Source organism: Pseudophryne corroboree, chromosome 9 (genome assembly GCF_028390025.1).
Source record: "Pseudophryne corroboree isolate aPseCor3 chromosome 9, aPseCor3.hap2, whole genome shotgun sequence".
NCBI lineage: Eukaryota > Metazoa > Chordata > Amphibia > Anura > Myobatrachidae > Pseudophryne > Pseudophryne corroboree.
The window spans coordinates 343,987,488-344,003,532 of record NC_086452.1 but is presented as its reverse complement, the minus strand read 5'-3'; the positions used below and the strand labels follow the sequence as shown (position 1 = coordinate 344,003,532).

General features: G+C 45.6%; 1 protein-coding gene across 2 annotated transcripts in view; it reads left to right on the top strand.

The window, feature by feature from the left end:
* Positions 1-15,842, top strand: part of STAB1 (stabilin 1) — a 605,861-nt gene extending 590,019 nt beyond the window's left edge. For both annotated transcript variants that reach the window (XM_063940632.1, XM_063940633.1), the window contains 6 exons: positions 2,385-2,504; positions 9,342-9,491; positions 10,496-10,600; positions 11,616-11,759; positions 14,039-14,143; positions 15,494-15,842. In XM_063940632.1, the coding sequence (XP_063796702.1) occupies positions 2,385-2,504; positions 9,342-9,491; positions 10,496-10,600; positions 11,616-11,759; positions 14,039-14,143; positions 15,494-15,541 (672 nt within the window). In that variant the 3' untranslated portion in view covers positions 15,542-15,842. The remainder of the gene's footprint in view (positions 1-2,384; positions 2,505-9,341; positions 9,492-10,495; positions 10,601-11,615; positions 11,760-14,038; positions 14,144-15,493) is intronic.
* Positions 15,843-16,045: the final 203 nt, after the last annotated feature.

Sequence of the window (16,045 nt, the reverse complement as noted above, 5' to 3'; positions counted from 1 at the left end):
ATTACAGACTTCAGGATCGCCTCCTGCTTTTTATCAGCAGGTTCCTTCAAGGTGACCGTATCCTAAGAAGGTAGTGTCACCTTTTGACAAACGTGTGAGCGCCTTATCCACCCCAAGGGATATCTCCCCACGTGACCTATCCTCTGGCGGGAAAGGGTACGCCATCAGTAACTTTTTAGAAATCACCAGTTTCTTATCGGGGGAAACCACGCTTCTTTTCACACTTCATTCATTCATCTGATGGGGGAACAAAACACTGGCTGCTTTTTCTCCCCAAAAATAAAACCCTTTTTATGTGGTACTTGGGTTCATGTCAGAAAATGCGTAACACATTTTTAATTGCCGAAATCATGTAACGGATGTTCCTAGTGGATTGTGTATATGTCTCAACCTCGTCGACACTGGAGTCAGACTCCGTGTCGACATCTGTGTCTGCCATCTCAGGTAACGGGCGTTGTTTGAGCCCCTGATGGCCTTTGAGACGCTTGGGCAGGCGCGAACTGAGCAGCCGGCTGTCCCACAGCTGTTACGTCATCCAGCCTTTTATGTAAGGAGTTGACACTGTCGGTTAATATCTTCCACTTATCCATCCACTCTGGTGTCGGCCCCACAGGGGGCGACTTCCCATTTATCGGCCTCCGCTCCGCCTCCACGTATCCAACATGTCGACACAGCCGTACCGACACACAGCACACACACAGGGAATGCTCTGATAGAGGACAGGACCCCACTAGCCCTTTGGGGAGACAGAGGGAGAGTATGCCAGCACACACCAGAGCGCTATATATATATATATATATATATATACAGGGATAACCTTATATAAGTGTTTTTCCCTTTATAGCTGCTGTATTGTTATACTGCGCCTAATTAGTGCCCCCCTCTCTTTTTTAACCCCTTTCTGTAGTGTAGTAACTGCAGGGGAGAGCCAGGGAGCTTCCCTCCAACGGAGCTGTGAGAGAAAATGGCGCCAGTGTGCTGAGGAGATAGGCTCCGCCCCCTTCTCGGCGGCCTTTCTCCCGCTTTTTGTGAAAATCTGGCAGGGGTTAAAATTCATCCATATAGCCCAGGAGCTATATGTGATGTATTTTTAGCCAGCCAAGGTGTTTCTGTTGCTGCTCAGGGCGCCCCCCCCTAGCGCCCTGCACCCTCAGTGACCGGAGTGTGAAGTGTGCTGAGAAGCAATGGCGCACAGCTGCAGTGCTGTGCGCTACCTTGTGGAAGACAGGATGTCTTCTGCCGCCGATTTGCCTGACTCTTCTTGCTTCTGGCTCTGTAAGGGGGCCGGCGGCGCGGCTCCGGGACCGAGCTCCAGAGCTGGGCCTGTGAGCTGTCCCTCTGGAGCTAATGGTGTCCAGTAGCCAAGAAGCCCAATCCACTCTGCACGCAGGTGAGTTCGCTTCTTCTCCCCTTAGTCCCTCGATGCAGTGAGCCTGTTGCCAGCAGGTCTCACTGAAAATAAAAAACCTAAACTAAAACTTTCACTAAGAAGCTCAGGAGAGCCCCTAGTGTGCACCCTTCTCGTTCGGGCACAAAAATCTAACTGAGGCTTGGAGGAGGGTCATAGGGGGAGGAGCCAGTGCACACCAGATAGTCCTAAAGCTTTCTTTTGATGTGCCCAGTCTCCTGCGGAGCCGCTATTCCCCATGGTCCTTACGGAGTTCCCAGCATCCACTAGGACGTCAGAGAAATATATATTAATATATATATATATATCATACAATATATATATCATACACATAGCATACTTACACACAGCATACATACACACACACACACAGCAAATTCATACACGCAGCACACTTACAAACACAGGGTATACAAACACATTATACATACACACAGAGCTTCCATCCTCCCTGACACTGCGGCTGTGCAGATCCTCCCTCTCCTTGCTCATAGCTATGATCGCAGCGCACCATCGTGCCGCTGCGTGTTCAGTTGTCAGCGCTCTGCATCAGGTAGCATTGCTATCGAAGCCACCTGATTCGGAAGCCTGAGAGATGACCTGGCAGTGACCAGGCACCACTGATTGCGGCTGCGGGTCGCGGCTGGTGCAGAGACGGAGACCAGGTTGTCTCTGTCTCTGGAAAAAATTTTGATCCGTCAGGGGGGGTTTCTGGGTACTCCGAAACCCCCCCTGCGTGCGCTACTAATACTCTAGGGTGCCGTGATTCAAAAAAGTTTGGAAACCACTGGCTTATGGCCTGGTTGCGTAATAAGTACATCTGATGTAATGTCTGCTGTGGAGCTAGATGTGTCTACACTATTTTTACATGCCATGTTTTACAATGTCATTTATTTGACGCATCGGTATACCAAATATCAGACTTTTAAATGTTTTAATATTGATGTTAAATAAAATACTTGCGTCTTTTTTCCAGATGATTCTTGATTATGGTAATTCCAGTGCCCAGGGCTCAACGTTTCTGGATATCCTGTCAAATAGAACATCATTTAAAACCTTATTTGTGCCAGAAGATGGCAGCTTTGAGGACAATACAGTGAGTAAAGCCTAGGAAACATTCATCATGAAGCACCAGGAATTAAATGACCACAATATAAACTTGTTAGGGTATGGTGGGATGTACGACAATTAGTTGCCCACAGAATCAAACCTTTTATTAAAAGAGAAAATTTCACTTAAATGATCCGAATAAGTGTGATATACCAAAGTGTTACGCTTGGGACCACCAGCGGTGCTTATAGGTACATTTCTTCCACACTATAGTAATGCGTTCTTCTTACCTGTCTCTCCTTCTCACCTCCTGTATAGTGCATGCCTTGTCAGTGAAAGACATCACTTCTCATAACATTATGTATACTAAGGAATAAAGCATTTGTAAAGTGCTGAGTTACATCTTGGTAAGATAATAGTCTGACATTTAATGTAAACACAAGTGAGGAACCTGCATTGTTCTGCACTCGTGGGACCCCCTCTCCGTACCTGCACTGGTGGGACCAAAAGTAGTTGTGCCCGTGTGGCTGCCCACTGCCCTATTCGAGCCTTTGTGGCACAGGCAACTTTCTGGCTATATATTCTGGAAGATGGCATAGTGCCAGAGTCTTTGTTGTGTACTGCCATCTTTCTGAATACATAACTGGTTGTGCCACGGAGCATTAGAATAGGGCAGTGGGCAGCAGCACAGACATCAGCAAATCTCTATGTGCCACTGGCTGATACATATATTGAGTAGGACTCTGCATAATGTATTTTGGACATGTGAGTACCACTAACAAATTCTGATTACTTTATTGGGTTGGGACTACCCCGAAGATGACTGCAAATGCAACAGTGTTCTGTGGTATAGATGTTGGAATCATTGGGAGTGGTTATCGAACAATCTGGTAGATGTACAGTACAACCACTTTAATGCTTTCACAGATGTCCCATTTAAATTTAGGGACACAACTCATATAAACCACTGTCCCTTCTCTACCTCTACCGTTATATGTGTATAAGAGTAAGTTTTTTTCTCTATCGTCCTAGTGGATGCTGGGGTTCCTGAAAGGACCATGGGGAATAGCGGCTCCGCAGGAGACAGGGCACAAAAAGTAAAGCTTTAGGATCAGGTGGTGTGCACTGGCTCCTCCCCCTATGACCCTCCTCCAAGCCTCAGTTAGATTTTTGTGCCCGGCCGAGAAGGGTGCAATCTAGGTGGCTCTCCTAAAGAGCTGCTTAGAAAAGTTTAGCTTAGGTTTTTTATTTTACAGTGAGTCCTGCTGGCAACAGGATCACTGCAACGAGGGACTTAGGGGAGAAGAAGTGAACTCACCTGCGTGCAGGATGGATTGGCTTCTTTGGCTACTGGACATTAGCTCCAGAGGGACGATCACAGGTACAGCCTGGATGGTCACCGGAGCCTCGCCGCCGGCCCCCTTGCAGATGCTGAAACAAGAAGAAGGTCCAGAATCGGCGGCATGAAGACTCCTCAGTCTTCTTAAGGTAGCGCACAGCACTGCAGCTGTGCGCCATTTCCTCTCAGCACACTTCACACGGCAGTCACTGAGGGTGCAGGGCGCTGGGAGGGGGGCGCCCTGGGAGGCAATGAAAACCTATTTTTGGCTAAAAATACCTCACATATAGCCTCCGGGGGCTATATGGAGATATTTAACCCCTGCCAGAATCCGTTAAGAGCGGGAGACGAGGCCGCCGAAAAAGGGGCGGGGCCTATCTCCTCAGCACACAGCGCCATTTTCCCTCACAGAAAGGCTGGAGGGAAGGCTCCCAGGCTCTCCCCTGCACTGCACTACAGAAACAGGGTTAAAACAGAGAGGGGGGGCACTAATTTGGCGTTAAAAATATATAAAAAAGATGCTATAAGGGAAAACACTTATATAAGGTTGTCCCTATATAATTATAGCGTTTTTGGTGTGTGCTGGCAAACTCTCCCTCTGTCTCTCCAAAGGGCTAGTAGGTCCTGTCCTCTATCAGAGCATTCCCTGTGTGTGTGCTGTGTGTCGGTACGTGTGTGTCGACATGTATGAGGACGATGTTGGTGAGGAGGCGGAGCAATTGCCTGTAATGGTGATGTCACTCTCTAGGGAGTCGACACCGGAATGGATGGCTTATTTAGGGAATTACGTGATAATGTCAACACGCGGCAAGGTCGGTTGACGACATGAGACGGCCGACAAACAATTAGTACCGGTCCAGACGTCTCAAAAACACCGTCAGGGGTTTTAAAACGCCCGTTTACTTTAGTCAGTCGACACAGACACAGACAGGGACACTGAATCCAGTGTCGACGGTGAATAAACAAACGTATTCCTTATTAGGGCCACACGTTAAGGGCAATGAAGGAGGTGTTACATATTTCTGATACTACAAGTACCACAAAAGAGGGTATTATGTGGGGTGGTCTTCTGTATACCGGCGGTCGGGCTCCCGGCGCTCAGTATACCGGCGCCGGGAGCCCGACCGCCGGCATACCGACACTTATTTTCCCTCGTGGGGGTCCACGACCCCCATAGAGGGAGAATAAAATAGTGTGGCGCGCGTAGCGCGCCACCGTGCCCGTAGCGTGGCGAGCGCAGCGAGCCCGCAAGGGGCTCATTTGCGCTCGCCACACTGTCGGTCAGCCGGCGGTCGGGCTCCCGGCGCCGGTATGCTGGGCGCCGGGAGCCCGACCGCCGGCCAGCCATAGTGAACCCATTATGTGGGATGTGAAAAAACTACCGTAGTTTTTCCTGAATCAGATAAATTAAATGAAGTGTGTGATGATGCGTGGGTTCCCCCCGATAGAAAATATGGGCGGTATACCCTTTCCCGCCAGAAGTTAGGGCGCGTTGGGAAACACCCCTTAGGGTGGATAAGGCGCTCACACGCTTATCAGAACAAGTGGCGGTACCGTCTATAGATAGGGCCGTCCTCAAGGAGCCAGCTGACAGGAGGCTGGAAAATATCATAAAAAGTATATACACACATACTGGTGTTATACTGCGACCAGCGATCGCCTCAGCCTGGATGTGCAGAGCTGGGGTGGCTTGGTCGGATTCCCTGACTAAAAATATTGATACCCTTGACAGGGACAGTATTTTATTGACTATAGAGCATTTAAAGGATGCATTTCTATATATGCGAGATGCACAGAGGGATATTTGCACTCTGGCATCAAGAGTAAGTGCGATGTCCATATCTGCCAGAAGATGTTTATGGACACGACAGTGGTCAGGTGATGCAGATTCCAAACGGCACAAAGGTGTATTGCCGTATAAAGGAAGAGGAGTTATTTGGGGTCGGTCCATCGGACCTGGTGGCCACGGCAACTGCTGGAAAATCCACCGTTTTTACCCTAAGTCACATCTCTGCAGAAAAAGACACCGTCTTTTCAGCTTCAGTCCTTTCGTCCCTATAAGAGTCATATCTGCCCAGGGATAGAGGAAAGGGAAGAAGACTGCAGCAGGCAGCCCATTCCCAGGAACAGAAGCGTTCCACCGCTTCTGACAAGCTCTCAGCATGACGCTGAGACCGTACAGGACCCCTGGATCCTACAAGTAGTATCCCAGGGGTACAGATTGGAATGTCGAGACGTTTCCCCTGCGCAGGCTCCTGAAGTCTGCTTTACCAAGGTCTCCCTCCGACAGGGAGGCAGTATGGGAAACAATTCACGAGCTGTATTCCCAGCAGGTGATAATTAAATTACCCCTCCTACAACAAGAAAAGGGGTATTATTCCACACTATATTGTGGTACTGAAGCCAGAAGGCTAGGTGAGACCTATTCTAAATCTAAAAAAAAAAAAATTTGAACACTTACAAAGGTTCAAATCAAGATGGAGTCACTCAGAGCAGTGATAACGAACCGGGAAGAAGGGGACTATATGGTGTCCCGAGACATCAGGGATGCTTACCTCCATGTCCCAAATTTGCCCTTATCACTAAGGGTACCTCAGGTTCGTGGTACAGAACTGTCACTATCAGTTTCAGACGCTGCCGTTTGGATTGTCCACGGCACCCCGGGTCTTTACCAAGGTAATGGCCGAAATGATGGTTCTTCTTCGAAGAAAAGGCGTCTTAATTATCCCTTACTTGGACGATCTCCTGATAAGGGCAAAGTCCAGGGAACAGTTGGAGGTCGGAGTAGCACTATCTCGGATACTGTTACAACAGCAGGGGTGGATTCTAAATATTCCAAAATCGCAGCTGATCCCGACAACAAGTCTCCTGTGCTTAGGGATGATTCTGGACACAGTCCAGAAAAAGGTGTTTCTCCCGGAAGAGAAAGCCAGGGAGTTATCCGAGCTAGTCAGGAACCTCCTAAAATCAGTGCATCATTGCACAAGGGCCATGGTAAAAAAAATGGTGACTTCCTTCGAAGCAATTCCAGTCGGCAGATTTCATGCAAGAACTTTTCAGTGGGATCTGCTGGACAAATGGTCCGGATCGCATCTTCAGATGCATCAGCGGATAACCCTATATCCAAGGACAAGGGTGTCTCTCCTGTGGTGGTTACAGAGTGCTCATCTTCTAGAGGGCCGCAGATTCGGCATTCAGTTTTGGATGTTGGTGACCACGGAGGCCAGCCCGAGAGGCTGGGGAGCAGTCACACAAGGAAAAAATTTCCAGGGAGTGTGATCAAGTCTGGAGACTTTTCTCCACATAAATATAGCTAAGGGTAAATTTATAATGCTCTAAGCTTAGCAAGACCTCTGCTTCAAGGTCAGCCGGTATTGATCCAGTGGGATAAAACATCACGGCAGTCGCCCACGTAAATAGACAGGGCGGCACAAGAAGCAGGAGGGCAGTGGCAAAAACTGCAAGGACTTTTCGCTGGGCGGAAAATCATGTGATAGCACTGTCAGCAGTGTTTCATTCCGGGAATGGAAACTGGGAAGCAGACTTCCTCAGTAGGCACGACCTCCACCCGGCAGAGTGGGAACTTCATGGGGAAGTTTTCCACATGATTGTAAACCGTTGGGAATTACCAAAGGTGGACATGATGGCGTCCCGTCTGAACAAAAAACGGGACAGGTATTGCGCCAGGTTAAGAGACCCTCAGGCAATAGCTGTGGACGTTCTGGTAACACCGTGGGTGTACCAGTCGGTGTATGTGTTCCATCCTCTGCTTTTCATACCTAAGGTACTGAGAATTATAAGACGTAGAGGAGTAAGAACTATACTCATGGCTCCGGATTGGCCAAGAAGGACTTGGTACCCGGAACTTCAAGAGATGCTCACAGAGGACTTATGGCCTCTGCCGCTAAGAAGGGACTTGTTTCAGCAAGTACCATGTCTGTTCCAAGACTTACCGCAGCTGCGTTTGACGGCATGGCGGTGGAACGCCGGATCCTAAGGGAAAAGGCATTCAGGAAGAGGTCATTCCTACCCTGGTCAAAGCCAGAAAGGAGGTGACCGCACAACATTATCACCACATGTGGCGAAAATATGTTGCGTGGTGTGAGGCCAGGAAGGCCCCACGAAGAAATTTCAACTCGGTCGATTCCTGCATTTCCTGCAAACAGGAGTGTCTATGGGCCTCAAATTGGGGTCCATTAAGGTTCAAATTTCGGCCCTGTCGATTTTTCTTCCAGAAAGAATTGGCTTCAGTTCCTGAAGTCCAGAAGTTTGTCAAGGGAGTATTGCATATACAACCCCCTTTTGTGCCTCCAGTGGCACTGTGGGATCTCAACGTAGTTCTGGGATTCCTCAAAACACATTGGTTTAAAACCAGTCAAATCTGTGGATTTGAAGCATCTCACATGAAAAGTGAACATGCTCTTGGACCTGGCCTGGACCAGGCGAGTGTCAAATTGGTGGTTTTTTTCTCAAAAAAGCCCATATCTGTTTGTCCATTCGGACAGGGCAGAGCTGCGGACTCGTCCCCAGTTCTCTCCCTAAGGTGGTGTCAGTGTTTCACCTGAACCAGCTTATTGTGGTGTCTTGCGCCTACTAGGGACTTGGAGGACTCCAAGTTGCTAGATGTGGTCAAGGCCCTGAAAATATAGGTTCCAGGACGGCTGGAGTCAGGAAAACTGACTTGCTGTTATCCTGTATGCACCCAACAAACTGGGTGCTCTTGCTTCTAAGCAGACTTTTGCTAGTTGGATGTGTAATACAATTCAGCTTGCACATTCTGTGGCAGGCCTGCCACAGCCAAAATCTGTAAAAGCCCATTCCACAAGGAAGGTGGGCTCATCTGGGGCGGCTGCCCGAGGGGTCTCGGCTTTACAACTTTGCCGAGCAGCTACTTGGTCAGGGGCAAACACGTTTGCTAAATTCTACAAATTTGATACCCTGGCTGAGGAGGACCTGGAGTTCTCTCATTCGGTGCTGCAGAGTCATCCGCACTCTCCCGCCCGTTTGGGAGCTTTGGTATAATCCCCATGGTCCTTTCAGGAACCCCAGCATCCACTAGGACGATAGAGAAAATAAGAATTTACTTACCGATAATTCTATTTCTCGGAGTCCGTAGTGGATGCTGGGCGCCCATCCCAAGTGCGGATTATCTGCAATACTTGTACATAGTTACAAAAATCGGGTTATTATTGTTGTGAGCCATCTTTCAGAGGCTCCGCTGTTATCATACTGTTAACTGGGTTCAGATCACAGGTTGTACAGTGTGATTGGTGTGGCTGGTATGAGTCTTACCCGGGATTCATAAATCCTTCCTTATTGTGTACGCTCGTCCGGGCACAGTATCCTAACTGAGGCTTGGAGGAGGGTCATAGGGGGAGGAGCCAGTGCACACCACCTGATCCTAAAGCTTTACTTTTTGTGCCCTGTCTCCTGCGGAGCCGCTATTCCCCATGGTCCTTTCAGGAACCCCAGCATCCACTACGGACTCCGAGAAATAGAATTATCGGTAAGTAAATTCTTATTTTTTTTCTTCTTCTTGTTCAGACTTTAACATGGCGAGACTTGGAGCATCACATATCCAAACTGGACGTACTCGTTCCATACACAAATCTTACACATGGGAGTACTCTGCTTTCTAACATAGGATGTAATCTTTCAATTTCAGAACAACCCACTAATTGCTCCCAACCCCTGGTAAGTAGAAGGCACCTGTATACTGAAATATTATAGTGATGACACAGTACATAGGTCTAACCATTGTACAGCATAGTAACGGAGAGTGTCCTCCTTCCGAGGTCCTGATTTGCTTCTGCAATTTTACTAAGAACATATGATACTGCCAGTAATGGCCTCAGTGTTCCATTTATTTCATGGTAAAGTGAGTAAAAGAACAAAAACATTTTTTAGCCATCATTCTCCAGGATGATCTCTCATCCTGCCCTACTTTTTGGCTCCTGAACCTCACACACAGACCCCAGTCATTGTTCAAAAATACTTTGTTACGTCATATTCTTAGTGCCTCTAAGGAAGATATTCCTGTCCACTGGCGTTCTGTGCCCCCTCCCACCATGATAGAGTGGTGTACGTGGCTAGACCACTGTATGTCTATGAATGACCTCATACTGTACGGCCATTGCTTAAATGGTCACCAAGACTTTGTGGCGGTCTGGCACCCATGGCTCCTATATAAGGAATGTGTGCACTACTGATCCCTGTGTAGCGAGTCGAGTGGAGTGGTCTTAGCCCTTGATGCTTCTTTCTTGGCTGTGAGATTGTTTGGCTGATTCTACCTGTGCTCCCACTGCTTAGACATGTTTCCTCAACCTAGGTAGCTGCCCTCACCTCCCCCCTTTTCTCCTTTCTTCTTCCCCACCACTATCTCCCATTAAATTTTGCCTGTTTCAGTTGCTTATATTTTATGTACTGTTGGCTTTTCTTACTTACCATAGGTGGTTCAATTTTTTTTGTTTTGTTTTGGATAATCTGCTATAACCTCCGTATTCATCTGTTCTTAATATATATGTTCAATTGATGGTTTGTCAATTTTATTCTGTTGGTACTCAATAAACATAAATTGCATAAGAAATCCCACCCCCCCAAACATTCTCAGCATTATGTCGTAGTAAATGAACCACAGTAATATATAATGTCTGACCATATTATCTCTAAAATGGTTTCTACTCTTGTTTCTGCTCCAGTGTCCTAAAATTGTAAACGATAAGGCAATAATCGAGTGGGATATCCCAGCCTTCAATGGAATTATTCATATTATAAAGGGACCATTAAGAGCACCCCCTGTGAAGGTAACTATATGATGGACACCTTGCAGTTGATTTGTAGCTGTGCTCTACCACTAACAGAGTTGTGCCAGACCCTTGCTCCAGCTTCCCTTCACTCATAAGAGGAAGTTGTGACTGAACCCCGGGTAGCTGATATGGACCCGCTGGCTGCTAATAAACCACACCACATTTTCTTACCAGTGACATAAACCTGTGGCTCATGTATAGACACATCTGAGTCACCTAACAGTATGGATGAGTGTTGGAATAAGATAGTCATTTCAACAAGTAAACTTTATTGACAGACATTCAGTGATACGGGATACGGTCATTAGGTCGACACCACTTATGCTGACAGTCATTAGGTCGACCACTATTGGTCGAAATGCATTAGGTCAACAGGGTCACTAGGTCGACGTGTACTAGGTCGACAGGTCAAAAGGTCGACATGAGTTTTTCATTTAAAAAAATTTTTTGGGACTTTTTCATACTTTACGATCCACGTGGACTACGATTGTGAATAGTAACCAGTGCCAAGCGCAGCGTACCTTTGCGAGCCATGCAAGGGGACATGGTGCACTAATTGGGGTTCCCCATCAATTTACGAAGAAAACGACACCAAAAAAAGTAAAAAAACTCATGTCGACCTTTTGACCTGTCGACCATGTTGACTTGGTGACCCTGTCGACCGAATACATGTCGACAAATAGTGGTCGACCTAATGACTGCCAACCTAAGTTGTGTCGACCCAACGACCCATACCCCAGTGATACAGTGTTTGGTTGCAGGTCTTTTGAGCAAACCTGGATTTAGCATTGCACATACAGTAGAAGGCTTTTATCTATAGGCGGGAAAGACTTAAAGGCAGCTTTTCCTCTGAACAATGCTTATGTGTTATGTAAGGTTAAGGGGCTTGCTGGCTTTTGACAATTCAAAATCTATAGGCCCCTTAATAAACTCTGTATTCCCAATTCCCTAGATTACTGGTTGTAGTGCCAATCGCTTGTATTGTATAAACTAACACAGACATATTTTTCAGGAGGCAACCGAGAGCCAAATATCTCATCCGATAGCTGCAGGACTGGTCACGGTGATAGTGATTATACTGACTGTGATCGCAGCTTCCGCCAGTTACTTCTACTACAGACAGCGGTTTAGCGGCTTTCGCTTCAGGCACTTCAAGGTTGGTCAGAGCGGAGTTTTGTTCCCCAGACAGACTGGGTCTACTTATTCGTACACATTGCACTCCACACACAACTGTCCCTGATACTGTAGCTATGAGCAGCACAATGGGGAATACTTGAATTCTGACCTCTGCCCATCACTTTTGGCCCCTGCTTGCAAAAGTTCTCAATGATTATATTGTACAATAATACATGAATAATTAGTACTAATGTATTGTAAGTGGCCATGATTATTAAACAATCATAAGGGAAGATGTTAAGATAGTGTACTGTGTTTTTAGAAATGTAACAAGATACTGTAGTGCATTTATTTTCAAGATAAGTACTGAGCGCTATTATTTGTTAAAATAACTTTAAGCAGTACACAATGGCTCACACAAGAGAAGGTGCATAGGGCCTGATTAAAAGTTATACGCTATTCCGATGTTCACGCAGTCGATCGATTATCAATGGTCTGCGCATGCGTCACTGCGACAATGAGCATGGGCAGCAATTGAATTGCGATTATGGTCGAAGTGAGGATCCATTTGCAAGTGATTGCCAGGGGCGGATTGGGAACAAAAAGCGGCCCTGGAAAAATTTGTACTAGTGGCCCCACATGGGCAGCACCAGAGGTGTAAGGTTTAGCCATGGGCCATGGCAGCAGCACCCTCCCCCCAAGACTTTCCAGATAGTGGGCATGTCCAGCATCAAGGGGGAAGTTAAAAAGAAATAAAATTAAATATTATGAGCACATTATATGATACACCTTTAGAATTTAGGAAACTATATAATTCTTTAGAAAGATATATTTTCTTGCTTATTACACCAACCGTATACCAATCACTATTCACTCAATCTTATATGTCAGCCAAGCAGGCAGACAGAGCATACACTAGATCATCTGCAATCACGGGCTAAGTGGCAAAGTAATTTTCATATATGCAAATAGTTTGGCATCTTATTCATTATGTCTATAAATAGGACCACATGTGCTCAAATAAAACAGGCCCCACAGGTACGCCGGCCCACCGGGAATCTTCCCTGTGAACCCTATGGCCAATCCGCCTCTGTTGTGGGAGGTAACTGGGGCTGGTGGAAAAAAATATGCAGGAAACATGTATCCACCATCTCCATTTCGTCTGTAATTTTCAGTGACCATAGACTCAACTGTGAATGTGTACGCAGCTCCGGTGGGCGTCTCTATACAAATCCCGGCGGCTGTTACATTAGCACATTTTCTCACATCCTCTTAGTCAGAAATCACATCTGCGGCTGCATTAGCGCACAACTAGGATTTAGTGTGAATGGTGTGATTACTCAGGCTGTAGCTAATAATGTAATATCACATCTGGCTAAACTCATTAACAAAAGGAAAGAAAATTACCCAGAGGTAATTCTCTCCAGGCGCTGATTGGGGAGGTTCAACACAGCAGCTATAAAAAGAGGTTGGTCAGACCTCATACATAAATAGGCACACACATTAATTATTAGCGCTATGTGGTCATAGATGAGATGAGTAGGTCAATATAATACACATGTCTAACTCAAAATAGAGTTCAATAAAACAACAATTTGAAAAAATAAATAAAATAGATAAGTGCAATGTAAAAACCCTGAAATGCGTACAAGTGGTGTTACTCCCAATCACAGTTATCTGAGAATAGAGGAGATAAGACCTGTTCCTATGGTACAGTCCCCTTCTTAGTCCAGGATGGACCCAAATGTTGGTCAAACGTAAATGATATTTACCACGGATGTGTCCAAGGATTATTAAGCGGCTCAGCACTCCGCAATGTTGCAGTTCCTTGATAAGGTGTTGAAGAGACAATGTCCTCCGTTCAGAAAATTAACCTTCAACAAAGGTCCATAAGATTCAGTGGCGGGGACTTGGTCCAGGTCTTCACATCTACAGTTGTTGTATATCCAGGGAGTAATGTAGAGGGGCTCTCACACCAACGCGTTTCGTTGTGTTCACACAACTTTTTCAAGGACCATAGGAACAGGTCTTATCATCTCCTCTATTCTCAGATAACTGTGATTGGGAGTAACACCACTTGTACCCATTTCAGGGTTTTTACATTCCTCTTATCTATTTTATTTATTTTTTTAAAGTTGTTGTTTTATTGAACTCTATTTTGACTTAAACGTGTATTATATTGACCTACTCATCTCATCTATGACCACATAGCGCTAATAATTAATGTGTAAACTCATTAACAACATTGTCACAGGATCAAAACACAAACGCTTCTCATTAGGTGGTATGTTCATCACCCATTCCTATTGCTGCTCACAGGCTGAAGATGACGACATGGATCTGCAAGACAGTGCGAATCCCCCACTGGTCTCCATTCCAAACCCAGTCTATGGCGTCAATAGCTCCTTCTTTGAGCAATTTGAGGTAATAACAAAAACGTAATAACACATCTGTACTGTAAGAATATATGTGATATTGCAATACTCACAATTGGTAATAAGTAAATATAAGATAGAGAACACTGACACCCCCCTCCCCCACCAAGCCATTCACATGCCTGTGAATTATAGAGTGTATACAGAGATGACCCATTAGGCTAAAGAAAGGAAAACAATATACAGTATTACAGTATATATTTAGTTAAAAGATAATGGAAAGAACGAAATGTATGGAATTTGTCTGTTTTGGGACAGTTACATTTGGAACAGTTGATGTCCAGCAGCATTAAAACTCACCTTAATGTTTTTACATAATCACATGGTACAGATGCATTGTAACTGCATTCCACATTGGTGCATGAACATCTATCCTAGCTGTCAGACACAGTATTACAGTGTCTTAGTTTATGTAACAGTGGGGTACTTTGGGGTTTAATCACTTGATATTCATGCAGTGGGTGGGGTTGGCAACGTAAGGTAAAAATATATTTTCTATATAATAATACTCCTGTCCCCATGCAAATGCAACTGTATAGTACTTAACCATTTGTTCTAAATGGGTTGGCTGCTGGTCAGAATCCCGACCGTGGAATCTTGACGGTCAGAGTGCCGTTGGATCCTGTTGAGTATTGTAACACTGACCCTAGCCCTAACCCACCCCACCCCACCCGCAGCTTATTCCTAACCATCCCCTCCGGCAGCCTAACCCTAACCCACGGGTGGATTGGGAACTGAAAGTAGCCCTGGAAATTCTGTAAAAGTGGCCTCACAAGTGTAGCACCAGAGGTATACCATATAACTATGGAGGCAGCACCACTCCCCACATGTCAACAAACAAACAGGCCCCACATGCACATCGGCCCATCGAGAATCTTACCAGTGGGACCATCGGCCCAATCTGACCCTGCCCTAACCCTTCCCCTAGTGCCAAACCCTAAAATTAATCCTAATACTCAACCTTGGCATTGTGACCATTAGGATTCCGCTGTCGGGATTGTGGTCATCAGGATCCGGACTACATACTGGTATAAATATACTCATGTACTAAATTATTTACCTAGTTAGGACTCTTGTTTTGCGGTCTAGTGATTATGGTATTCTAAGGCAAATGGCATCTCTGGCACAAATTTTAAGCTCATATGTTTACAAATGCTCCTAATCTCATCCTGGTTCACTTGCTTAGGATTCTATAGAAAAAAGAAAAGAGTAAAGTGTCTGAAGTTTCTGTGTCACCGATGTGCTTTATGTTACCTACACAACTTTCTTTGGGAAATTCTGGACAAATTTTGGGTTCGAGTATTCTTCAGTACACAATTATGTGTTATTTTCGTTCTAGGATCCATACACAGATGAAGACTCTTCTGCTACCAAAATTCTTCATTAACCAAATGACAAACCTGATGTTTACATTTTTGTGGGGTTACCTTCTCCAATGACGACAAGGTCCTCAGCAGACATCCTATGAAAAAGGCACTTGATCATACATGTTTACATATATATTTGTAAATTAGAGTATCTGTATATGACATAATACTGATTGATTCTGTATCTGATTATTTCAGAAAATAATCTAGCTTCTAGCACAGTGGTGGAAGTGGAAGAAATTTGCTGCTGTTTTTGTAAAGTGTTAGAAGTACGGTTGGGGAAACTTGTTTACATAGTATGAAATAAAAAAAATGGAAATACAAGCACAAGGTATCTGTATTCTCTAATTCGTTCATAAAACGAGATTTATGGTAAGAACTTACCGTTGTTAAATCTCTTTCTGTGAGTTACAGTGGGCTCCACAAGGATTAACATCGGAGGGTGTAGAGTAGGATCTTGATCCGAGGCACCAACAGGCTCAAAGCTTTGACTGTTCCCAAGATGCACAGCGCCGCCTCCTCTG